The sequence below is a fragment of the Rhipicephalus microplus genome, chromosome 10, assembly GCF_043290135.1.
Source record: "Rhipicephalus microplus isolate Deutch F79 chromosome 10, USDA_Rmic, whole genome shotgun sequence".
In the NCBI taxonomy this organism is placed as follows: domain Eukaryota; kingdom Metazoa; phylum Arthropoda; class Arachnida; order Ixodida; family Ixodidae; genus Rhipicephalus; species Rhipicephalus microplus.
Window position 1 is genome coordinate 69,836,629 of NC_134709.1, and position 27,193 is coordinate 69,863,821.

General features: G+C 43.3%; 1 protein-coding gene across 2 annotated transcripts in view; it reads right to left on the reverse strand.

Annotated features, from left to right (window-relative positions):
- Positions 1-27,193, reverse strand: part of LOC119181311 (receptor-type tyrosine-protein phosphatase T-like) — a 174,545-nt gene that overhangs the window by 142,135 nt on the left and 5,217 nt on the right. For both annotated transcript variants that reach the window (XM_075875795.1, XM_037432519.2), the window contains exons 2-4: positions 9,567-9,651; positions 7,476-7,545; positions 3,702-3,844 (exon numbers count right to left, since the gene is read on the reverse strand). In XM_075875795.1, coding sequence (XP_075731910.1) covers positions 3,702-3,844; positions 7,476-7,510 — 178 coding nt within the window. In that variant the 5' untranslated portion in view covers positions 7,511-7,545; positions 9,567-9,651. The remainder of the gene's footprint in view (positions 1-3,701; positions 3,845-7,475; positions 7,546-9,566; positions 9,652-27,193) is intronic.

Here is a 27,193-nt window from a genome sequence, read left to right on the forward strand (position 1 = left end):
ATGCATCCCTTCTACAGCTTAGAAAGATTTCCCATTTTCTTTCAACATCATCTGTCGGTTCAGCCCGCTGCTTAGCATGTCTCTGTTCCCTAGAGGTTTGCAGACGTTTTGCTATGGCTCTCTTAACTTCCTCATCCCACCAACTTTTGGGTTTGTCCGTCCGTCTGTCACAAGAAAATCCGTCTGCCACAATAGCGCCACCTGCTGAGTGAGTCGTACAACTAGGTGGTTACGAACCGGTCAGAGACGTGTATGGGCAAACACACGGCTTTAGGAGCTTCGCCCCTAAAAATTGCCCAAAACTCTTTGAAAGTATGTAGAGGGTACCACGCTTCATCTAAAAATGATGACGGATGGCATAGCGGATGCTTCCCCGTCAAAGAAAAATTGTGGACCATCTCCTCGAAGAGAACCATAAAGGGATGCAAAACTGCAGTGGTGCTCAAGCCGTTTACCCGGCGGAAACGGGCGTCGACGCAGGTGCTGGAAGAACGGTTTGAAGCAAAATTCGGTGTAACCTTTACTCCTGTAAACGTTTCAATGAAGGCAATCAAACGGGAGCTGGTTTGGGTTTTGTGCAAGTTTATTTGCAGACCCAACCTGCAGTTGAGCGTTGCGGGTGGAGGAGAGGGTGAAGCGAGAGAGAAGTGGGTTGTGAGTAGGTAAAGAAACAACACCACCTGTACTCATTTGACAAGCTGTTGGCAGTGTTGTAGAATGTACGGTCGCTCTCAGCCAATCGTGACTCTGTAGCGCGCAATCGACCATCCGATCTCTTATTTGTGAGTGCAAAGTGTTAGCCACTGAGCCACGAAGGAGCACCTACTTCGCCTCGAGTCTCAGTAAACTCTCAGTAAACACGTAGAAAAATTTAGCGGGATCGCAAGTAATCCACTATCCAAACAATCAGCTTGTTCTCGCAAAACATTGTGAAGGAGCTAGAAGTTTCGTATGGCAAACCATGTCAAAATCCTTAGAATAGTCAATATATACATAGCATAAACCTGTATTTGGTCGTTAGGAGAAGCAACAATGTAGTGCATAAATTCAAGCAACGGTGTAGCCCGCACAAAAGCCGTGCTTTGATCAGAAAAATATGTTGTGTGCATTTAGGTGTTCTACGTAGTAATTGTTGTTTATATGCTCCAAAAGCGTGGAGCTTGTATAGAAAGTGTAGATATTGTTCTATAATTTCTTATTTGCTTGTTTTGGAACTGAACCCCCTCCGCGGGGGTCCAGTGGCTAAGATTCTCGGCTGCTGATCCGCAAGTCGCGGTATCTAACCGCGGCTGTGGCGGCTGCATTTTCAATGGAGGCGAAAAATTCTGTAGGCCCGTGCGCTCAGATTTTGGTGCACGTTAAAGGACGCCAGATGGTTAAAATTTCCGGTGCCCTCCACTACGGCGCCTCTCATAATCATATGGTGGTTTTGGAACGTTAAGCCCCACTAATCATGTTTTGGTACTTAAGAGCAAGACGTTTGCTAATTTTCACAGTTTGGGAAACTGTTGCAGAGATTTGCTTTTTTTAAATATTACGGTAACATAATCAGCACACCATGCTGAGCCATACTTTAGAAATATATTTGCCATACCGTATGCGCTTGAGTGCTTTGTAAGTTGAGAAATACTATTGGGGTATTTACTTCAGAAAACCTCAATTCAAAATTAGGAAGAGCTGGTTGTTTGCTGAACACGAAAAATGAAGGAATGTTGCCGTTATTGGTATAAAAACAGATTTAAAGTAATTGTTAAGGCATTTGTATACCTTCAGGATTTGAAGAGGATTGTACATCAAGAATTAACGATAAGGACATAGACGATCCAGGACTAATCGACTCCTAGAATCCTAGTTTATTCTTTTCATGGGTGTATGAAGGCATTGCTAAAACGCCGCCTACGTCAAGCTCTTTCAGACAATGAGCTTCAGTCATTTGATTCACTCATTAAACTATCCTTAGAGTATGTTTCTAACATATGGCATTCGCATCAAGGATATCTTTCTGACATGCCTGAGTTAATTCAAAATAAAGCTGCTAGGTACATTGATTCCTCATCTTCACGTTTTCACAGTATATAAAAAGAACTATTAAATATTACCCCTCATTACACGCGGAAAATATTCCAGATTATCCTTCTTTTACAGCATCTACTTTATCAACAGCCCTTTTTTAGGAAAATTCATTCATCCTGCTGTAAATCTTTCTGCCCGATGTACCACGATCACAAGGTGCGTCCACTATTAACTCGCACAGTAAAATACTTCGACTGTTTTTTGTTTTACAAATAAACAAATACAATGCCCTTCTGCACATAATTTCAAACATTAAAGAATTGTCTGGTTTCCAGTAAGCCCTACTATCTTACCTAAGTGAACAGTGCTGCCATACTAGCTTAATCGTTGGATTGCAAGTTTGAACTTATGCTATATATTTTGTGATCGATTGTACACTGTCATATGTTCATTGATCGTTTATTTTACTCCATTGAACGTTGTATAGCTGAACTTTGTTACGTTTTTTTGTGTTTGCCATAAGTTTCCTAGTTATTGCATTTTTTTCATTTTTCATGTTTGTTTCCTATTTTATTTGTTTTTATTCATTTGTTGTTCTACATATTGTATCACCCTATGTTTAATTTGGTGTTACTAATGATATCGGTTACGTAATTTATTTAAACAATAAACAAAAGCGGCCCAAGACTGAGCCTCCCTGCAAGCTCCCCTAAATAGATCTGCAGGACAGATGACCTCGCATGGTTGAACGTAAAAAAAAAAGTTTGAGCGTGAATGCAAGCAATTCCCTACCCAATCAACCAGCTTAATGTCATCCTCGGACCCGTAAGGCCCGAGAACAAACCCTGAGGGCCCGTTTACTTAAGGGCCCGAGACTTGCACAGTCCATGCACTCGACGCGAAGCCCTTCAAGAACCTTGAAAGCCATCTGTTTCGCCAGCTTTGGAAAATCGCGCACATCAAAAGAAGGGCTCACTGGTCGCACAGCGTGGGAGGCATCTTGCACAGGTACAACCAACTCGTGTGGCATCATGTCTCCGAATAATGGAGCATCACTAACTCACAGCAATGCTCCACAGGGATGCGTCCACGCGGTCTTTCTCTTTTATTTCACTAATTACTCAAACACTCTACACAATTTAAAAAGTCAATCTTAACATTCTTTTCACTTTCTGTGGGTGTAGTTTGCGAAATAGAACAGGATCGCTAAAATATTTCCGGGACTGTTTCTGTATCTCTACATCCCTGATTGAACAAGATAGCTCTACCTTTGGCTGCACTGTCAACCGCTTGTGAAACGCAGTATAGACATGTTGAGAGGACTCGGCAGCTGCTGCGGGTGAGGGAGAAAGTGACGTCAACGCGCAGCTGCGACTTTACTTACTTAGTATTGTTACAACTGTGGTGGAGAGAACTCTATGCGGCGTGTTGGCACGGAGACACGGGTGGACAGCATTACGCAGGCTAGTCAAGAAGCTGCTTCGAATCTAAAATTAGGATGATTTATTGTGTGGTATAGGTACCCTGCAAGTGTGCTGTAGCAATGTTTCGTTTTGCACGAATTGGCTGAGATGAGTAGGAACTGTTCCAAAAATGTCCTTCTACGTTCTAGCCTGTGGAAACAAATAGCAACACATCTATCCTGATATTACGTTTGGAGCACTGCTACTACACATCGAATTGCTCACCTTGATGAAGTAACTCCATACCGGGTGGACGCTGAGTAATCACTGCGCTGTTCCTGGTATGCCACAAAAGTAACCGTCTGTGCTGAATTATTCCAAACCGATATGCGCAAATCGTGGAGTGCGCTTTTGCACACGGATGATTCCTGAAAAGGACGAACGAATATGGGGAGACATTGTTACTTTGAAGGATTGTTTGCGGGTCGAGGGTGAGTTGCTACCACATAGTAAAAAGAGGTGCTAACAACGAGGACACAGCAGGCAAAGGCGACAACAGAAGAGCTCGCTAGCAGTTACAGTTTATTGAATAACCACACATAAACAAAGACAGCCTAGGTGACCACTTGTGAACAATTGGCGGATCCGACGTACAGTCAGATATGCCGTACAGAAAAAAAGAGATCCGACGTAAGGAAAAAAAAGGGGAAAGATCCCTACAGAAAAAAGAGATCCGACGAGAAAAAATGAAATCCGACGTACAGAAAAGATTGGCAGATCCGTCATACAGTGGGAATCGATTATATGCGAAGAATGAATGAGAAATGTTGATATGTCACTTTAAGATCAGCACAACGTTACGAGGTGGAGGTAAATGATGCCGTACACGACTTTTGTGTCATGATTATCATGTTTGGATGTGTCGTTTACCTTCATCATCTATTCACGTCACGTGATACCAAATTTAGTATATGCGTAGCTATCGAAACAGCCACGAGCATGCCATGAGCGTGGTATGTTGTCGTGTTCTTACGTGACAAGCGTGTGAGGAATATTATGTTTGCACTATATAGTCACATATTTTGTCATTCGTTGACGTCACGTAACACCGAATTTGGTATATGTGAAGCTAGAAAAACTGGTCTGAGACCCATTTTTGCGCCGTTTGCTGTTTGCCGGAAAATGATGTAGCCAAATTCGACGGAAGAGTGACATGGCTAAGCGGCGTCATCTGCTTTCGCCTCTCCGCTTCGTCTGCATCTGCTGCGGGACAGTTTGAGCTGCTTGCTTTTTCCTCTGTGGTTTTCACGCTATGCCGTAGGGGTCGTTCCCAGCGAACATTCCAGCAGTGAATAGAGAGTTTCAGCCTGCGCGGTATATATATATAGTTGAAAAACGCACAGCAATTAAATATGACGTCACCTAAAGCAGGCTCTTAAACAAGTGGCGCCACGTATCCAGCCTTAAGCATAACTGACAAACGTGTAATGTATGCTTTCTGAGATTTGGTAAGGCTTGCTTAAGCATACATCAATTATTCGAGTATGGCTCTCAAAAACGATGACGAATAGATTCGAGTGTGTCGTTGAAGCTAAGGGACATGAGTCTAAAGCGAATGGAAGCATCAGTTCGGAGCTTACGAGCTGCAGAGAGCACAGCAACCGCTTTATAGATTCCAGGCGGTCGACAACTGCATTCGGAAGGGCAGCCAAGTTTGTCGGAGGAGCTTTCCATGCAATTCGGGCAGGTCTCGTGTGGGCGGCGCTAGTCTACGGCACTGCGCCGTTACGGCAGGCTTACCGCTAGCGTGAGTTGGTTGGTTCACATGCTCTCTGTAGCTCGCAAGCTCCAAAGTCATGCTTCCATTTGATTTAGACTCATGTTCGTTAGCTTCGACAACACAGTACTCGAATCGATAACGGCGCTGTTTCTAAGAACCATGCTGTAATAATTCATGCTCTAGGCTTAAGCAAGCCTTCCCGAATCATGGAGGGTATACAATACACGTTTGTTTGTTGTTGCTAACAATGAATAGCTGGTGCCACTTGTCCAAACACCTGCTTTGGGGACGTCGTTTTCAATTGCTGTGTGCTTTTTTTTAAATACCGGAAAGGCCAAAATGCTCTATTCACTGCTGGAACGTAGTTTGGGCACAACACGTACGACAATCGTGAAAACCGCAGAGGAAGAAGCAAGCAGCTCGAAGTGTCCCGCGGCAGACGCAGACAATGCGGAGAGGTGAAAGCAGACGACGCTGCTCAGCCATGTCGCTCCTCCATCGCTGATTGGCTAAACCACTCTCCGGCAAACGGCACAAAACTTGTGCATTGACACATTTTTAGAATGGCGAAGAACGGCAGACGTGCGCGAAGCAAACAGCCGTTCATCATTGTGGACAAATGTAGTCGAAATAGAGATGGAACGGGCCGGAGAATGTTTTCGTCAAAAGCGTGCGTGCGATTACATCACCCCATGTGCGAAGACCCCAGTCGTTGGCTCCTCAATACAGAGTAACTTCCTCGGCCAGCTCTCGCCCGGTAGAGGAGCTTCAGAGGGGAGGTTGGGGCGGACGCTCACTCTAGTAGAAGCTGCGAACCTTTTTCGTAAGGGTGCGATCACGAGTACTGGTGCACGATCTTTCTCGACAAGTGTATTCAAGATCGACATAAAATAAAACTGGTTAGGGTCACTGGAGCAATCACATTCCCTTAAACCAGCGTTTTGTTGAGTGACGCGAGATTGGATCCAAAAAAAGAAGCTGGCTACCATCCTTAAAATACTCGAAAATTTTGTTGCTACGCGGTACTTGGTTCACCCTTGTGGGAATACTGCGATTTTTTTAGTAACTTTTGGAGAATTCAAAACATGACCTTGTCCATGAAAGTGACAAAAAAACGATTGTTCATAAAAAGAGTCACATTGTTGCTGAAAAACAAGTTTTTGACTGATAGTACAAGGAACTGGTGGAACGCGCAACAATTATCGTATAAGAGCTGCATAGTTCTACACAGTGGCTCACCATGTCGATGCTATACACACCATTCTGCCCTTGGATGGGTGATAAGAAAGCAGATAGGGTTTTAGGGGAGCAAGTTGGTTCATGTGCTACATTGTGGCCCAACAGCGCCAATATTGGGACGAGGAAAACACAGGCCCCACTGCGGTGGTGTAGTGGCTAAGGTATTCGGCTGCTGACTCGCAAGTCGCGGGATCGAATTCGGGTTACGGCGGCTGCATTTCCGATGGAGGCAGAAATGTTTTTGGCCCGTGTGCTCAGATTTAGGTACACGTTAAAGAATCCGAGGTGGTCGAAATTTCCGGATCCCTCCACTACGGTGTCTCTCATAATAATATGGTGGTTTTGGAACGTCAAATCACACATATCAATCAATCAAAACACAGGACAGAGGGCTAACTATCAACTGATTCCTTCACTACAAAGGCAGAGAATATGCAGGACGATGAACAAATATAGAAAAATAGCCCAAACGCCATCAAGTGACTCGGCCGGCTGGCATTTTTATCAATTCTGAAAAGCGTTAACAGGACGTGGCAAGTGCACATTGCTGGCACACGTACACACGAGCAACAAAAATTAAAAAAAAACAATGACGAGGCGGTCTATACGAAACAAAAGCGGCGTGTAACAGAAGAGACTGCTAAGTGAATGATAACAAAGCTACAAACTGTTTCAACAAATTTATTTTCTCCCTTTGCAGTAAGAAAATCAGTTCATAATTAGCGTTGCGTCCGCTATATATTTCGTCCCGCAGTGTCCGCTGTTTCTACGATGCAAATAGATTGACAGAGAACAATAACACATGAATTTGCTAATCATGCGTTATTCATAGAGCCAATTCTAATAAGTGTACACATAAATTAACAACGAATTAGCAGTTGGGAATATACGGCGGAGATAAATTGCGAACTAATATGTAAAAGAAGTTCCTATGAGAAGAATATTTTTTATACCCACGAGCCTTTCTATAAAAATAAAAGCTAAATCACTAGACTCGTATTTCTTTGCAGTGATACCAGCTTATAAAATAACTTACGTACCATGGCGTAGAGCACAGTTCCATAAACATGTGCATCCTTTCGTGCAAGACACGATGACTTGCAGTGTACACTGTAATAAAAAATCGAAACATCACTTTCGGTTATATCGTCAATTGTCAGGCGTTGCATGGCGAAGGATTGATGAACCAAAGTAAATATATCTGGACCAAGAAAGGTTGATATTCATGGACGAAAGAAGACGCCATAAATATGCAGCGCTGAAGCACGGGCTCTCAAGCAAGCGATAATAATTGATGTAGTTTACTTTATTCTTACCACTCCATTATTAATCAAAACAACATAAGTCTAAAGGCAGAATAGACGACTCCAACGTGGTCCTACCTGCACCACACTTTGCAATGAGCTGTCAGTTCCTCATCCAGGCTTTAGAACGACCAAAATGCGGAGGATTTCCCAAATATTCAATCTTAGTGGGGAGCCAGCGTTCTCGGCTCTACGTTGGCATGACGATAGTTAATGCGCGAAAACAAAACGATGACACAGAGACAAGAAGGACACGAAATACATTATCGCACTATAACTATCGTCATGCCATACTAACTGGCCCAAGCTGCCACACTTCTACGTTGGCGTTTCATAGTGGCGTCTCGAGCACACATTTATGAATGTTCTTCAGAGGTGCCCAGCCAGCGAACGGTCGAAAGTGAGGTGTGAGTGGACGGTAGAGGGAGGCGAAGGGAGGAAAGGAAAAGAGAGTGAACAGTGAGAGAAGGAGAGGCGAACTACCGAACCTATCCTCTGCTACACTTTCTCGCAGCACATGCTCTGGTCGCAAGGGCGAGGATTAGCGTGCACACCCGCAACTGGCGTTACGGGAAAGGAAATGGTGCCCTGCGCACAGGGCACCATTTACAAGTTACTCGTTCGCGCAGCCACACTACGACTTCTTCTTAATCTTTATTTTGTCGATCATCAGCTGACTGGAATGGCCTGCCCCCGATATCGTCGAAACTATCTGCTTATTCGCATTATCCGAAAAAATAAAACTTGGTATGTCTCAATAAGTGTATTGTAGCCACTATACTGTACGTGCATTGTAGTCACTATCTTGTAAATGTATGTAACCACTGTTTTGTAAGTAGCCACTATTATGTTAACCCCACCCCTTATGTAATACCTCCCTGCGAGGTGTTTAAGGAAAATAAAGTGAAGAAGTGAAGGAAATGACAGCGAAGAGACAACACCTGCCGGCGCGCGGATGCCGCCGTGGAATACGCCGGATGCATGACATAGCCCGACTAAGAAATGCATTCGCATTTAAAAGTACACATCACGATCAACCTGCAAAAAGCACAAAAAACACAAGAAAGTATATGACACAAGCGTTCGTGTGGTGCACCTTCCTGTGTCTTTTTTTCGTTTTTGTGTGCTGATCTTGATGAGTATGTTCCAATAATCTGATTCGCTACTTTATAACAAATGCACTTTGAAATCCGTGACATCACACATGCAGAGTTCGGCGCGAATTACACAAATGAAACTTTGACCTCCATTTCCTTCGTTATTATTCAACTTATGATGGTAAAATTAACGCCATTAGTGTTTTCAAACAGCAATTTTGGTGTCTTATTGAATTCAATGTTTTTTTTTTGAGGGCCCATTCTGCCATCATTTTCAGCAAAGAAAAAATATTTAGCAGCGGGAATTTGTGCTTGTGGCTTCTCGAAAAGCAAAAACCAATTTTTGTGGCGTAGCGGGCACTGCTCACGTGGCACCTTGAGTAGGCATTCTAGGAAACTTTGAAGCTCTCTATATTACTTGCACAGGCATTTTTTTTTGTTATATGAAGGGTTCAGGTGCTGACCAACAACGTAAGCGAGGCTGGCGATCGCAGAGGTGATTTAAGCGGCGCCCAATTACGCTGTCGCATTCTCATTTGCAAGACATCGCTCCAGCACTCCTAAAGTTCTTTAATTCATTCGCACGCTTGCAAGAAGGTCGCTGGTAAGTGTACGCCAGGCATAAAACTTTTAATTTGAATACAAGGCTTTAATTCATAAGATGGCTGAAATGGTAAAATTAGGTCACATCTCCTAATGGGAATGCCGTGTATCAAAAGGTTGTACTTACGTGCAGTTTTGTCCGTAGAAGCAAGTGCGCCCTTTTATTAAGTCATCCGCCGTAGTCAAGCAGTCTATACTGGTGCATCCTGCACCTGCGAACGCACGTGAAAAAAAACAACAACCCTGTGTTTACTGCTGCGATGCTTTACGAAAGGGGAGAGGGAACGTGGGGAGGGGGCTAGAAGCGATAGCGACGAAAACTTAGTGTACCAGTTTCAGAGTCAAGTTCGAAGTTGTAAGGGCCATTCTGAAGAACCGCTGTATACGAGGGGTGTCTACGTCATGTGCCCTGTATGTACAACTTGCCAGGAATGAACCACACAAAAAAGTACCTACTCTTAATGAACCCATCAACGCTATGCACGCGCATCGTTCTGACCGATTCAGCTCCGACATCAGGCAGTTTACGTACTCAATCATACAGCGATTAGGTGACCATGATCAGTACTTCGATATTTCGTGCATATTAAATGCGAAGCATTTCTTAGCAAACTTCGGCGACTTTGAACGTATCTATCTATCTATCTATCTATCTATCTATCTATCTATCTATCTATCTATCTAGCCACTTACGTTTCGGTGCTTCCGTGGGCACCCCCTTAACTTGTTGTGAACCAAAATTAGGATGAGAGGGTGAGATGGTTTGACGAACATGACGCGCTAGTCAAGACAAGAATTATGTGACAGTGCCGTCGCCGACGTCGTCAAACACCACCCGCACGACAGTGGCACATGCTCACGGGTGGGTACGTGTCGCTGCTATGCGAGTATGTGCCACAGGTGATTGTGACACTTAGTATCTACCCAGGAACGACGAGAACTCACTTGGCCAATTTTAACGCGAGAGCGTTAAGAAATACTCCACATCAGTAGCGTCGACCCGACGAATGCAAAGAATAAACGTCAGGGTCCCAACTGGAATCGAACCCAAGTATTCTGCGTGGCAGTGAAGCATCTTACCACAGAGCTACGGCATGTCTCAAAACTTCTTTTCAAACAGACGCTAATCTTCGTGAAACATCAACAGTGGTTGCAGTGCTGCCTACACAGTTTTATAAACACCACATATGTACTCTTTTGATACAGTCGTCACATCGGCCAACGTCAAATGAGGTTAGTTTGCATGCGCTCAAGTTGTCCTATGTACCAGTGTGCAGGCCCAACATCCTCGCGAGCACCAGCACTTCATTTCAGCTTGTGGTGTTGTTAATACGCATGTTCCATTTGAAATCGTGGTGCAAGTGCAAAAAACTGTTTGTATAAACATCAACAACTCAACATATGTCTCTGCGTGCAAAATTTGTACATATACTTAGCGTCACTTTATGACGTGTCGCGCCATAAAAAAATTGCAACACGGTCGCCTTGCCCCGCCGCGGTGGTCTAGTGGCTAAGGTACTCGGCTGCTGACCCGCAGGGCGCGGGTTCGAATCCCGGCTGCGGCGGCTGCATTTCCGATGGAGGTGGAAATGTCGTAGGCCCGTGTGCTCAGATTTGGGTGCACGTTAAAGAACCCCAGGTGGTCTAAATTTCCGGAGCCCTCCACTACGGCGTCTCTCATAATCATATAGTGGTTTTGGGACGTTAAACCCCACATATCAATCAAACACGGTCGCCTTCCCTCCGCATGCTTTGCATAGCGTCGATACCGAGGTACGTGGGATCTGCCGAATTTTTTATTGATTTGTTCTTTTAATATTAAGTCACTGTTTTGTCGCAAGGGCAAAGCAGTGAAGGCTATAGCAAAAAACATGGTATGTAACGCTGAGAACGGCAAGCAGATGAGCACGTGCAGGAGGCTGCTCACGCACAAATGTTGCGTGAGTGATAGCAACTCAGACAAGACGAGCGTTAACTAACAACGCTTACAGCTGGACACTTACTGCGCTGTTCAAACAAAACGAGGCACGAAACGTAATCAGAGGTACAGGTAGTGCAAAGTAAGTCCCAGTTGTTACTCGATTGTGTCTGAAAAGTGTACTCTTTTCGCAAATGAGGAGCGATTGAAGTGACTTTTGTGCACCCGACAGCTAGAACGCAATCATTCCGGTGAAAGCGGAAGGCGCGCTCTCCCCCATCGCCGGATAACCACGCCTGCACGAGCGTGCACCCCCTCCTTTCGGCGGGGCAAAGTACGTGTGGGAGATGAGCGCACATAAGCGCATAGCGACGAGCTAGTCACCGAGCGCGCGAATTGCACCATCTCGCTGGCTGTAATTAAAACAGCTGAGATTTTTCCCGAGATGCATCCCATGAGGTGATTTGTAGGCGACCCTATCAGTATCGAACGCATTCGGATAGCCGTACACAGGTCGTTATCCTATGACCTCATCTTCCTTATCAACCTGTGTACTCTCTTGAGTGAAAGACTGATAGATATGAACCTTGAACGTTAACAAAGAAAAAGTATTTAGCAATGACAAATAATTAGAACGCACTGTAAAATCTGTTCACAGTCGAGACCTATTTCTTCTCTTTGATTTGTGTTTAAATATGCCCGAATAATAATTATTTAGGTGACAAATTACGTGTACGTAACGCTTTTCTTTCTTGTAAGAAAGAAAAGATAGGTGCCTATCGCAATGATTATGGTACTTGCCTTCGAGCCATGAGTGCGCGGGTTCAGACGCCAGTTTTTCGATGAAACTTGTTTTGTTTTATTTATTTCATCGCTCACCAAATGTCCACGTGCGTGACACCTTCTACTGGGTGACGTGCGTGTGGCCTACTGCTATCTTCCGGTTCCATTCCTGTCCCAATGACGAAAGGAGGGTAGCCGCACTTGACTAGACTCTACTTAGGCTAGGGCCTGAGGAATTCGTAAAAATGATGGCCTATCGATTTGAGAGGACATGCGCTTCGATATCGGGGTTCATCGGTGATTTTTTGCAAGAGTTTTGCAGGGCTCTTGTAACTGACTTGTCATCTGTGGGATTTTCCGATGTGTTCGACACTTTGTTTTGTTGTCGTCAGTGATAGTGCGTCAGTGCATCCGACATGCTGCCATATTTTAATTTATTATAAGGGAAACACCAATTCGTAGTCATTTATCATAATATATACACAACTAGATCCATGCGGTTTCCATAAAAATGCCATCAACTCAACTTGGTCCTCCCCTTCACATAGACTTTAACAGGCTCTTAGACAAAAAAAATTAACACTCTATTTATTCTGAAGAGACACAAAAATACACACTATGAGAAAAACAGATTTTTGCCGGCGCCAAGACTATATGGGTGGCGTGCTACTGTGTATTTTGATGGCGAATGAGATCAAAAGGTGTCAGAATAGAGGGTACGAAATTATGGTAAAAAGAGTGTAAACACATACGAAATGTGCAAATGAACCTGATAAAAGTATTCACAGCTGAAGATTTCTCCGAAGTAACATTGCCTTGTCAGCCTCATTTTTTGTTGACATAGCAGGTTCTTGAATACTCACCGTATTTACAACACCACACTAAGACTAAAGTTGGCAAGCGGAAGGCCCAGACGAATGACAGGTTAAATGTGGCTGTACTTCTTGATATTGACAGCGGTAATTTTCGTTCAATGGCATTAGACGCTGATGTGTTGCCTGTGCAAGCTGGGCAGCTATACAGAGTGATTGATTGATTGATTTATTTATTGATTGATTGATTGATTGATGAATGGACGGATGGACGGACGCATGGGCGGACTGACTGACGGCAGCACGGACGGACGGCCGAACTGACGGATGCTTCGCCGCACTCATCATCATTCACTTCGTGGATATGCTGTGATTTTTTTAGGGGAGAAGTTCCTTAAGGTTGAGGCTTGTCCCTTGGCGTGCGGCCGGAGCCGTGATGACGACCAATATAACGAATGACGACTGGTTTGTGCAGTATATGACGTCTCGATATGTTCTACTATGCATTTAGCATGACTGGAAACAACCCACGATCACCTGATGAACGTGCCCAGACCTTATCTTTGCCAACTTCAGGCTATAGATTTGGTAAAACACAGCAATAATAACGACGGAAACGAAATTTCCCACTCAACACAAAATACCATTCATGACCTAGAAACATTGTATATATAACTGTACACCGCCTTGTCACTCATTTCCATGCATGGCGGGTCAATGTCACGGGTTATTTACGGTAACACCAAACAATCCCACTAATTCACCCACTCATCATCATTCACTGTGTGGATACCTTGTTTATTTTTCCCTTCTTTCTCATGGGTAGTAATTACAGACCAGATTATAGGCAAATGCCTATTTTGTTCCTTGCGCCTCTATCGTGCCATTTTGATATATAAGCATGAATAAGAGGTTGAGATGGGCTTTTATGGTGTTTTGAAAGTGCCTATAATTGCCTATTTTGGGTGTTTGTGCCTAAATGCTTATAAGTGCCTATAAATGCCTATTTTACAAATGAGCACGTATATAAGTGCTATTCAAGCCAAAATTTTGTTTTCGAGCGTGGTGTAAAACTGTTATTCATGTAAACAAGCAGCATTGATATTTCCAAACACCATAAGGTTCAACGTAGACAAAGCTGACATACTGCGAGCGATTGGAGGAGGAGCATGAAAAGTGCCAAACACGCTACTTCTACAGCCCTAAGTGGAAGAATTTCAGAGTCTGTAGGGGAAAATAGACAGAGAATTAAAGATGGGGTAAAAAAATAAAAGTGACGTCTATGGCCGAGGACGAGGTGACCACCTTCTACAAATAGCTGTGCAGTGACCTGAAGGAACTGACGAACCGCCCTGAAAACTTGGGTGTTGCGGTGAAAAATAAACAGCAGGCTTTTCTGGGCAGCCGCAGGTAGCTGGCAAACGAATAAAAAACCATGGAGGGCCACTCGTGGAATGCTCTTGTTTATTAAGTGGTGGCGAAGGTCTTCGTACTTTATACAGCGAAGCCTGATACAGGCACCGGCATGTTTACAATCAATGGTGTATTTAGCATACGTTCTCCGTACGCTTGAATACGTTTGTTCCATATGAGATTCTTTGTCATATGTCTTTAAATGACAAACATAAAAAATACACAGAACAGGATTTCAAGGTTTGTCTTAAGACGTTACTCAAAAATGACAGCTGTAAGAATATAAACATTTAACTAGATGGGAATTACTGTCCCCGCATTGAATTCAAACTGCGGTTAAAGCTCCTGTGTCAAGCATTTCATGCTAAACTCACATTTGAAATTGAATGTGCCTAAACAGTCCTCTTAGCAGAATGGTAATTAATATTTTAGAATGTCGTATTAGATATAATTTCTCTAACAATTCGTTTTTTGCTAGTTTCATGACAGAATGAAATGGCTTATAAAGAGAAGAAAGTGTGTTGCGTCAATGAAGGCGTGTTTTCTTTGACATTTTAACTCATCTGCTGCAGCGCCTTCAGGTAAAACATGTGGTGTGCACGCCGCTTTTGTTTTGTTTGTAATTTACTTTTTAAGCGTCTGTTTCTAGGTGACATGATAAGTTCTAGTCAGACACTAGAAGTTCTTGCTGCCCACTGAAAAGCGTCTACAAGCTACCACAGAATGATGCGAAGAAGCAAACTTGATTCCCTTGCATCTCGTCCCACGTAGTCATCGTGAGCATTATTCCTTCCCTCTTTTCCAGTGTATCGGGGCTGAAGATTCATATGACACATACGCACCAAGAACAACATGTGCAAGCAAGTTCGCGCGCGCATGACGTGCCCCAGCCTACTCGTGCGCGTACGCCATCGATGTTGGTGTCGATTGGGCGCTCTATGTTGTGGATTACCAGTTTCCCTGGGAGGTATCAGTCAGTGCGTGTACTTTAGGAGAGGCTGGCAAGGACCATGCATTGTGACCGCGATACACCACGTCGCTCCGCAGAAACTGCGGTCAGAGACGACGCACCGAACACGAGCTAAGCGTTGTCAGGGTTGACGAAGGCACAATACAGGAACGACAAGACGACGAATGCAAGTGAAATGGGGTAGTAGTAGTAGTAGTAGAAGTAGTAGTAGTAGAAGTAGTAGTAGTAGAAGTAGTAGTAGTAGTAGTAGTAGTAGTAGTAGAAGTAGTAGTAGTAGTAGTAGTAGTAGTAGAAGTAGTAGTAGTAGTAGTAGTAGTATATAGTAGCAGTAGCAGTGGTAGTATGTGTGGTTTTACGTAAAAAAAACATGATCATGAATATTAGGGACGCCGTAGTGGAGGTCTTCGCAAATTTTGACCAACTGGTGTTCTTTAACGCGCACTGACATTGCACAGTGCATGGGAATCTACTTTTTCGCTACCATCTAGATGCGACAGCTGCGGCCACAATCGAACCCGCGGCATTGGGGTCAGCAGGGGAACATCCTATAGCGACTGGTCCATCGAAGCGGACACTTAACGAGAGCCGATTAGTGAATAGTATCCCGAGGCTATTCAAAACAGAAATAAAAATAATTACAAGCTGAGATTCCGTTTGCATGTTTTATTATTTCTCTGAGCAGTCATTCATTATACTGATTTTTAAAGGGCAGTGCCAAGACACAGGGGAAAAAATGACGGAGACAAAGAGTGCTGTTTTTCTTTTCCCTTTGTCTTTGCGCTTCCCTGTCAAATTGATATGAAACAGCGAGCCGAAATTAAAGTACTCCTCATTCATGCTACACAGCAGAACAAACAAATTGCACGTGCCAAGTAGAATAATGTCACGTGCAACACTCTTAATGAGGTACCATTTAAAATGCTGGATATATTCAGGAGACGGAATTATTTTCGTCTGTTTTTTATAGATACAGCTAGCATTCAACGAAGTTATGATGAAGAGTGTGCAGTATGCGACGTCAGCCCACCAATGTCAACGTAAAGGAGCGAAGTAGAAACAGGACCATTATTTGCTGTACGTCACTCCCTAGTTCTTGGGGCGCCCGCCCGTGAGAAAGGCAAGTGACATTCATAAGAAATTGAGCATTTTCCGCGACATGTAATTTTGCAAATATTAACAGGAATGATCCGAAGTGCCCAGTGCACTATTACGCTTGTCAGCTGAAAATGCTCAAGCCATTTAAGGTGTTCACCAATACTGGCGAAATTGGACCGACGCGATTAGACCTAGCATGCCTCTCTATTGGGTTATCAGTGGTCTGGTTATTTGCTCCTGAACTGCCCTTCCCAGCCCCAACGAAACAAAAGAGACTCATGAGAGCGTTAATTAAATGCTGGACACTTGACGCACAATGCTAGACAATAAAACGAAAGACCACATACTGCGAATTGCGCAGGAAATACACGCCTTCATTCAATAGTGGGTACTTTTCTGCTATCTTAAACATCCTTTTTTTGCTCATTGCCGTAGATACTAGCCACTGGCGTCGTTGTTTTGTGATATTTCACTTTTTGTAGAAATTTATTGTGCCTAAAATGATGATTTCGAGGGCCTAAAATGGTGTTTTACCTGGCTGTCTTAAGTGCCTAAAACACACTTTTTTAGTGCCTGAAAATCCAGTCTCTAGTAATAATCACCGAGATAGCCTGTGCCACGAAACTGTTTCTAATTGCCAGCTAGCTAAGTTGTGACTTTGCTTGTGGCGATTTGGGATACATTCGTTTCTGTCATATAAAGTAAGCCACTCCTGAACTTTTATTAAAGCTGAACGTTCTATGCCCAATAGATAGTGAATAGTCGGGAATAAGCAGGCTGACTGAAAAAAAAACTTGTGTGGTACTTTAGAGCCACATCATCATCATCATCATCATCATCATCATTATCATCACCATCATCATCATCAGCAGCAGCAGCAGCAGCGTGAGCACGTCCACTGCAGGACAAAGGCCTCTCCTATGTTCCAACAGTCAACTTGGTCCTGTGCTTGCTGCTGCCAATTTAAACTCGCAAACTTCTTAATCTCATCTGCCCACCTAACCTTCTGTCTCCCTCTAACCCGCTTGCCTTCTCTGGGAATCCATTTAGTTACCCTTAATGACCAGCGGTTATCCTGTCTACGCGGTACATGCCCGGCCCATGTCCATTTCCTCTTCTTGATTTCAACTATGATATCCTTAATCACCCTTTGTTCCCTAATCCACTCTGCCCTCTTCTTGTCTCTTAAGGTTACATCTACCAGTTTTCTTTCCATTGCTCGCTGCGTCATCCTCAATTTAGGCTGAACCCTCTTTGTAAGACTCCTGGTTTCTGCTCCCCAGCCTAGTACCAGCAAGATGCAGCTGTTATATACCTTCCTCTTGAGGGATAGTGGCAATCTACCTGTCATAATAGTGCTTGCCAAATGTGCTCCACCCCATTCTTATTCTTCTAGTTACTTCAATCTCGTGGTTCGGCTCCGTGGTTATTACCTTCCGTAAGTAGACATAGTCTTTTACAACTTCAAGTGCACTATTACCCATATCGAAGCGCTGCTCTCTTTCGAGGTTGTTGTACATTGCTTTCGTTTTCTCCAGAATAATTTTAAGGCCCACCTTTCTGCTCTCCTTGTCTAACTCCGTAATCATGAGTTGCAATTCGTCCCCTGAGTTACTCAGCAATGCAATGTCATCGGCGAAGCACAGGTTACAAAGGTATTCTTTATTAACTCTTATCCCTAACTGTTCCCATTCTAGGCCTCTGAAAACCTCCTGTAAGCATGCGGTAAATAGCATTGGGGAGATTGTGTCCCACTGCCTTACAACCTTTTTGATTGGTATTCTGTTGCTTTCTTTATGAAGCACTATGGTAGCAGTTGTTCCCCTGTAGATTTCTTCCAGGATGTTTATATATACTTCATCGACGCCCTGATTCCGCAGTGTCTGCATGACGGCTGATATTTCTACTGAATCAAATGCTTTACCGTAATATATGAAGGCTATGTATAGTGGTTGGTTATAATCTGAGCATTTCTCTATGTCCTGACTGATAGTATGAATGTGGTTCATTGTTGAGTAGCCTGTTCGAAATCCTGCTTGTTACTGTGGTTGATTGAATTATAATGTTTTCTTAACTTTGCATTGTTAAATAGCTATTACACTACGGATAGCAAGGTGATCGGCCTGTGATTCTTCAAGTCCTTTTCATCTCCTTTCTTATGTAATAAGATGATGTTAGCACTCTTCCAACTCTTTAACACTTTTCCCGTCAGGAGGCACCTCGTAAAGAGGGTAACTAGTTCTTTTAACACGATCTGTCCTTTATCTTTCAGCAGATCTGATGTTACCTGGTCCTCACCAGCAGCTTTACCTTTTCGCATGCTCTCCAAGCTTTTTTCTGACTTCGTCTAACATTACTGGTGAGGTGTCATCTGGGTTACTGCTAGTTCGTATAGTATTAGGTCGGAGTTTTTTCGGCTACTGCAAGGGTCTTTGCAAAACTCCTTTGCTATTTTAATTATCCTATTGGTAGTTATTTTGCCTTATTTGTCCCTTAGTGCATACATCGGACTTCTGCCTATCCCAAGTTTCCTCTTCACTGCTTTGACGCTTCGTCCGTTTTTCAGAGCGTGTTCAATTCTCTCCATGTTATACCTTCTTACATAGGATACTTTACACTTATTATTCAACTTAGAAAGCTCTGCCAGTGCTTTTTTTTGTCTATTGTACTGGAGACTTTCATGCTTTGGCACTTCTTATAGAGGTTTTTCGTCTCCCGGAACAGCTTGCCAGTGTCCTGTCTAAGTACCGTACCTCCAACTTCCACTGCACACTCCGTGATGACATTCGTCAGATTATGACTCATTGTATCTACGCTAAGGTTGGTTTTCTCAATAAGAGCCGAGTACCTGTTCTGAAGCGAGACTCTGAATTCCTGTACTTTCCCTCTCAATGCTAGCTCACTGATTGGCTTCTTGCGTATCAGTTTGTGCCGTTCCTTCTTCAAGTCTAAGCGAATTCGATACCGTACCTTTCTATGGTGACTGCATCGGACCTTGCAAAGCATTTCCACATTCTGCACGATGCCTGGGTGTGCACTCAGTATAAAGGCTATCTCGTTCTTATTTTCGCCATTAGGGCTCCTCCATGTCTACTTACAGTTCCCTCGCTTTCGGTACAAAGTATTCAAATTCCGTAAATTATTGCGTTCAGTGAATTCTACTAGAAGCTGCCCTCTGGCATTTCCAGTACTGATGCCATAATCTTCTACTGCCTGGTCTCCAGTCTGTTTCTTCCCTACTTTTGCATTAAAGTCTCCCATTAGTATAGTATACTGTGTTTTTACCTTACTCATTGCTGATTCCACGTCTTCATAGAAGCTTTCAACTGAAGCGTAATCATGGCTGGATGTAGGCGCGTAAGTCTGTACCACTTTCATCTTGTATCTCTTATTGAGTTTAATTACGATACCTACCACCATTTTAGGCCCTTTATAGCCCCATATAATCTCAAAGCGAGTGTTGCTGAACCAAACAGTGGGCTGTGGACATTTGTAGTTTGTCCGACTTTCTCAGATAATATACCTGATAAATATGTCAAGGTTTTTTTCAATGTACCGTGGTATCGTTTCAATGCATGCAAATGTAGTTGTAATTTATTATAAAATATAAAAAGCATCCAGTTCATCAATGGCGGGGTGTTTTGCGGGGTCATACAATGTTGTGGAGCCATATATCTTGTGATTAGCGTGGAAAGCACAGTTATCTACAATGTGTAAGATGAACATCCAAAGGATTGAAACTTCTGAGCTACGTTGAAGTGCAATATTATGGTGTACTGTTTTTGCTAAAAATATTACATTTTTAGTTTTTTGTCTCCCTATATACATTTATTTTAAAAAAAACCTGAATATTACCGTAACCTATACAGATCTTTCACAATGTAATTCTCAAATTTGATAGAAATCTAGTGTAACTTGGCGCAAATTTGTTATTTTACTAGATTTGTAAAGTTGAGAGAACCTCTATAAACAAAACTGTCCCATCACTGAAGTTTAGTAAGCAAGAAGCGCCCACTTGTCTGAGTAACGCAATGCATCAGACAAGGCTGCGTTATCAGCTTTGTGAAAGGTTATCGCTGGAAGGTAAATTGTCGCTGCAAAGCTTACGTGGCGTGCAAAAATCTATCTGTTGGTCTTATAGAACATGCACGAGAGAAAAAATTTCGTGAAATAATAAATAAATTAGTTCTATTTAAATAGCACATGGCCGCTTCCACAAGAACCAATGTTATTCAGAATCGAAAAGTTGGTATGGGAGTATTTACGACTTTATGTGACCGGTTTTTTCCCCTTTTGGTGACAGAGCAGGATTGACCTCTTGGCTCGACAATGCTTCACAACATCATGTATTCAATTGTGCACAACTGCGACAGGAAACAAGACATCGTGCTGCTTCTTTGCTTAGGCTCTCAATAATTGGGGTCACGGCCACCTTGCAGCAGGCGGCGCTACATTTTAACGCTGTAAATGTTAGCCGTGTGATGCTTCCTGCCTCTATGGAAATTGATGGGTACACACGACAATGAGCCTGCCAAAGCGAACTCCTGTGGTTTTGTTTAGATTTTACTTGTGATCGTATACATTATGGTCGTGCGAAAGTTCAATGCAACTGCAAAGCCCAACAGCACGACGGTGTCTGTAATACTTGGAGGTGCGCTTACTGCAAAGTTTGTAATGTCTTGGTATGTATAACTGGGAACGAAGGTTCTTACAAGACATAGCCAGCCAGTGTGCGAGTCTCAATTGAAATCGAATCGGCGTTTTCACTCGATCACCTTGGTGCTGCCCCGCCGAAACTCGTCAAGTGGTGTTGCACTACATCCTGGATCCGCCCACCTATAATGTGACGGTGACGCCATGTGATGAACTATTCATGGGACGCCATATAGACGTTCTAGATACATAAAAAATTCCAATGGTCTGTGACGTGCTATCAGTATCTCACGGCGATGTCACGACGCAAGGTTGACAGTGGGGAGGGATACGCGATTTTTTGCCTGGGTTCCTTCGCGTGCAGGGTTTCACTCGAATGCCCGCTCAGCGATACACTTATTAGTAATATTATTATCAAATTATTATTATTATTATTATTATTATTATTATTATTACTATTATTATTATTATTATTATTATTAATATTGTTATTATTATTATACACCTTGGGTAAACCCACACTTAGCACTGTATTGAATTTTATGGCGGCTGATGATGTGTCTATTTTGGACTATCTTGAAAGGTCCTTTGATGAATTTCAGGTCCTTTACAACACTGACTGCAGGACTGATAGGCTATGGCATTTCTTTTCAATTGTTGTAGGGAAGTGCATAGACAGCTATGTACCCAGGATTAGAAAACGCATTTGTAAAACCAATCCCTGGATTACCAGAGAAATCATTCACACAAAAAGAAAACTAAAACGGAAACAAAAATCTTGTGCAAAAAATTGTACCCCTGAAGGAACAGCTTGCATTTCTTCAATGAGACAAGAACTGAAACGTCTGATCAAACAATCCACGGATCGGTTTTTCAATGTGACATTGACGAAATACTTGAAGGAAGCCCCCTCAAGGTTTTGGCGCTTTATAACTACCCCAGAAAGCTCCCCGAGGCCACCTGAAATTACTCAACAACGCGTTGATGATTTCAATTCTTTTTTTGCTTCTGTGTTTACTCATGATAATGACATTTTGCCCGAGTTTTCTACGTCATCATTGCAGCGGCCGATCGACGATGTGGTAATTAGCGAAGAGGGTGTCCTAAATTTTTTTGCTTAATATAAATACAAGAAACATACCCGGCCCTGATGGTATACCAAACGAATTTCTGTACAGATACGCTGAATGGGCGGCTCGCTTCCTTACAAAAATATTTCAGTCGTCCCTGCGCAGTGGCTCTTTTCCACTAGCGTGGAAGCGGGCTAAAATTACCCCTGTTCACAAAAGTGGCTCCTCACGGGACGAGCGCAACTACCGCCCTATTTCGCTTATCAGTACATGTTCAAAGATACTCGAGCACATTATTAACAAACACCTGGTGTCCTATCTTGATACGCACAATCTATTATTTTCGAAGCAGCATGGCTTCCGCCGAGGCTTATCTACAACTACACAGTTAATCGAATTTGTTCATGATCTTTCAAAAACTATCAATTTGCGTGGTCAAACTGATGTGGTATATTTTGATTTCGCAAAGGCATTTGATAAAGTGTCGCACTCAAAGCTCCTGTTTAAAATTGACAAACCGTTTCAAAATAATCACTTGACAAAATGGTTTTCATCCTATCTCAGCTGCCGTCAGCAGTTTGTTCAAATAAAAAATAAACAGTCTAGAGCAGTTGCAGTTATTTCCGGAGTTCCCCAGGGGAGCGTGCTGGGTCCCCTTTTATTTTTGTTATATATAAATGACCTACCAAACCGGGTTACGGTCCCGATAAGGTTGTTTGCCGACGACTGTGTTGTTTATAGCAGAATCAAGACTGAACATGACCAAGTTAATCTAAACAACAATCTTCAAAGAATAAAGGATTGGTGCGAAGAATGGCAAATGAGTTTGAACACAGAAAAACAGTCTTTACGACTATAACTAGAAAGATAGCGCCTCTAGATTACAACTACCAGATTGGCAATGCTTTCCTTAAGCATGTACAAAACTATAAATATCTTGGGTTATGGTTCACGCCCGATTTCCGGTGGAACACTCATATTGATAATGTATGCTCCAGGGCTACCAAGGCACTGTATAGCCTTAGACGTAACCTTTATACCGGCCCATCTGATGTAAAGTGTCTTGCTTACAAAACCCTTGTCAGACCTATTATTGAATATTCTAAATTTGTATGGGACCCTTACACAAAGACAAACTGCAATAAAATAGCAAAAATACAGCGACTTGGTGCGATATTTATTTTTAATAAATATCGCTGACATCATTCACCTACTGAACTTTGTAAAAAAGCTGGACTGGATAGTCTTGAACTTAGAACCAGGATTGAGCGTCTGAAATTACTCTTCCAGTTAATTCATAATCATTTTAAACTAAACTATTCAGATTGCTTCCAGGTCAACACACAAGAACACTCCAGACATCGCCATAATATGTACATACCACCCCTAGTCCCACGTAACGATTGCTTTAAGTTTAGTTACTTTCCACGTGCTATTGAAGATTGGAATATGCTGTCAGAGTATATAATTGGTTGTTCCTCGCTTACATCATTTGAACAGAATCTAAAACGTTTATTTTCTGAATAACAGTGGTGTGCGTGTGTACTTTCTGTTGATTGCATGAGACTGTAGTAGTTGTCTTTCAAATCTTCAGCGCGGTGCAAAAGTGCCGCCTCAAATGCGTCATTTGCTGTTCTGCGCGTATGCATTGCATTGCATGTGTGTTTCATTTCTTGTTATGTATAACTTCGAGTTGCTGCTCACAATAATACCGAGAAATTATCTCGAGACCAGTACGGTACTTCTTTTTCGCAAATAATTGTTTGTACTTCCACCCTGTAACGGCCCACTTCTGGGCTAAAAGTTTGAATAAATGAAATGAAATGAAATCAAATTATTATTATTATTATTATTATTATTATTATTATTATTATTATTCTTTGCAAACTTTGATACTCACTCGCCTATTGTGAACTTCCTGCACAGCTCTCTGCTTGATAGATCGTGTTGCCCTCAATGGCCAAACACCTTCCTTAGACACCATGGCTAGTAGAGTCCCTCAAGGTTAGTTATTAGGCCCACTAATATGTTAAATTTGCGTGAACGATGTTTCGTTTCCAATTCGTCATTGTCCTTTCTGTTTTTTGCCAATTACATCAAGATATTTAACGAAGTTTATTCAGTTAACAACGGTCGCTTGCTGCAGTCACATTTGTGTTCTTTGTCTGATTGGTGTGACAAGCATAACCCTTTTCTGAATACCTGACACACCTGACTCATGATTATCTCGCAAAACAGCCGTTGTGTCATTTTCGTACTCCGTCAATGCCAAGTTGTTATGTAAAGTTTATGAATTCATGGATAGTGATTTCACTTTTGATAGCACGCTAAACTTTTCTGCTCACTCTAAACGTGTACTGCCACGCGAGGCCTTCGCTCTCTGGGGCTGTGTTTGCTGAATCTTTCGAGAATTCAGTTCTTCTACAGCCATCCGTGACAGAGAAAAAGGAAGGCCGTGAGGTTAACCAGATATTGGCATCTGGTTTGCTACCCATCACTTGGTGTGGGGAAACAGGGGCAAAAAGGAGGGGGTAGACAGAGAGAGAGAGAAAAAAACTCACGTGCACTCATCAAAAAACGAAAACACACACAGGAAGGGCGTTCTGGCTACAACCGTTCAGAAAGGCCGGTCGATCGAAACAAGTGTAGTAGCGCTTTCAGGGCCGTCTTCTGTGAAGTTGCATCTTGTCGATATTGTAGAATCCGTTCCTCCGACAGAGGTTGATTATCTAATTTGCTGAGTTCCTTGCGAAGACATAGTCGTTGTCTACTATACTCAAGGCAGTCACAAAGGATAAGTTGGATGTTTTCTCTTTGCCACAGCGGCCACATGCTGCAGTGTCAGCCATCCCAATGCGGAAAGCATAGGCGTTGGTAAATGCAATGCCCAACCACAGCCTACATAAAAGGGTCTGGTCTGCTCGGCAAAGTCTAGAGGGGACTTGAAGACAACGTAGGGTCAAGCGAGTACAATCGGGCATGCTTGAATTGCGGCCGATTGCATTGTGATGGCGTTTGCTGGCGAGCAAGCCAGCGGAGCTTTCGCGCAGCATCTGTGCTCGAAAGTGGTAAAAATAGTTCATGATCTTCTGCGTGGGCTGAGCGGGCAACTTGTTCGGCCCGTTCATTGCGGATGATTCTGCATTGACTTGGTAACCACTGAAATGTAATTGTCAGCTAGGTGGCCTTTGTCAGCCAGGTGGTCTATAACCTATGCTATCTCTAGTACCAGCTGCTCGTGCACTCCACGGAGTAAGGCTGATGGTAGAAATCACAGTGGCGCCTTCAAGTCGCAGGAAATAGTCCACTTGTGTGTAGGTTGATCAATGATTTCGACGCGGTGCGAAGTGCAGTCAATTCGGCTGACGTTGATGTTGTTGCGTGGAATAACTTGAATTTAATCGCCATGACCAACCTCGGTATCAAAAATGTTCCGGTTGAGCTGTTCGGCTTAACCGCTCTGTCAGTGTATATATGTATGGAGTCTTGGTATTTTCCACACAAGAGAAGTAGTAAGAGCTGCTTAAAAGCCGATGCCGACAAATTGATTTTTTTTTTGGACGCCAGGTATGGTAATATTATTAATTGGTTCAGCGAGGCACCATGACGGAGTCACAGATCTAGCGGCAGGAGAGAAGGAAGTTGGGATCGACTCCCCATGTGCGGTCACTGTTTTGCAGTAAGATATGCGTGGTCGGTCCACTGGTAGAGAGGCTAGTTAATGTCGAGGAGTTCGAGCGAGGTGTCGTATATGTGTCCTCGGCACTTCAACATTAATGTGGGTCTTGATGAGGTTGTCCCTTGTGATGGCGATAGTTGCCGCTGTTGACGCACTTTGGGGCAAGCCTAAACATATCCGGAGTGCTTGAGCCTGGACACTTTGAAGCATTCGTATGCTTGTTTTACTTGCGTTGGTTAACACAGGTAGGCTGTACCGAGGGAATCCAAGGAAAAGAATCCTGTATAGTCGCAACATAGCAGTTGGGGACATTCCCCAGTTCTTTCCAGCGAAGAACTTGAACAAATCACAGATGCCTGTCAATCGCCTTTTCATGTATGATACATGTGAGCTCTATGAGAGGTCTCTGTCAATTATAACACTTAGGAACTTGTATGATCGGAGGTGACGTATCCATTCCCTGGTTATGAGAACGCTGTAGTTCTGTATTGGTTTGCGCGTAAGTGCCACAAGTGCACATTTCTCAGAAAAAATTTTCAGACGTCGTTTACGAAGGTAAATAGCAGCTTGAGTGGCAGCTCTGTGAATTCACGCTCACAGCTGTAGACGTGTTACTGCAGACGACCAAACGCAGATGTCGTCCGTGTACATTGGGAATCTGACAGTAATTGGCAGATGCTCATGGAGAGCAATTTGCGTACAGGGCTAAGTACGCCCCCCTGAGGAACACCACGGCGGCTGTAATGTAGCAAAGTGTCACCATCCTCGATTCTCATCAAAAAGGATCGCTCAGAGAGATAGCTGCTTAGCCACTAAAACATCAAACCACCCACTTCTACCTCTATAGAGCGGTGAGGATAGCTTCATGAGTGACGTTATCATACGTCCTTTTAACATCAAGAAATAAAGAAGCGCAGAGACGCTTACGGCCTTTTTCGTGTTGCACGTAGCTGACCAGGTCTATGACGCTATCAATTGGTGATCGGCAACGGCGGAAACCCGTCGTGGCGTCTGGGTAGATGTGATGCTCCAGGAACTAATCAAGCCATCCTAGTACCATCCTCTTCATCACTTTGCCAAAACAATTAGCCAGTGCAATCGGGTGGTATGATGTGAGTGCCAATGGTGACTTGCCAGGCTTCAGTATTTGAACGAAACGGCTGGTCTTCAAATTAACTGGTGTAGGGAGGTGCCCTCTCGCTACGAATCATTGTATATCTCGAGGAGTGCACTTCTCGCACAATCACCAAGGTGACACATTGCTCTGTTTGATATTCCATCAGGCCCGGGTACTGATGTTCGTTTGCATAAGGCCAGTGCTGTTTTAAGCTTATGAATAGAAAAAAATAGGTCCATGCGGT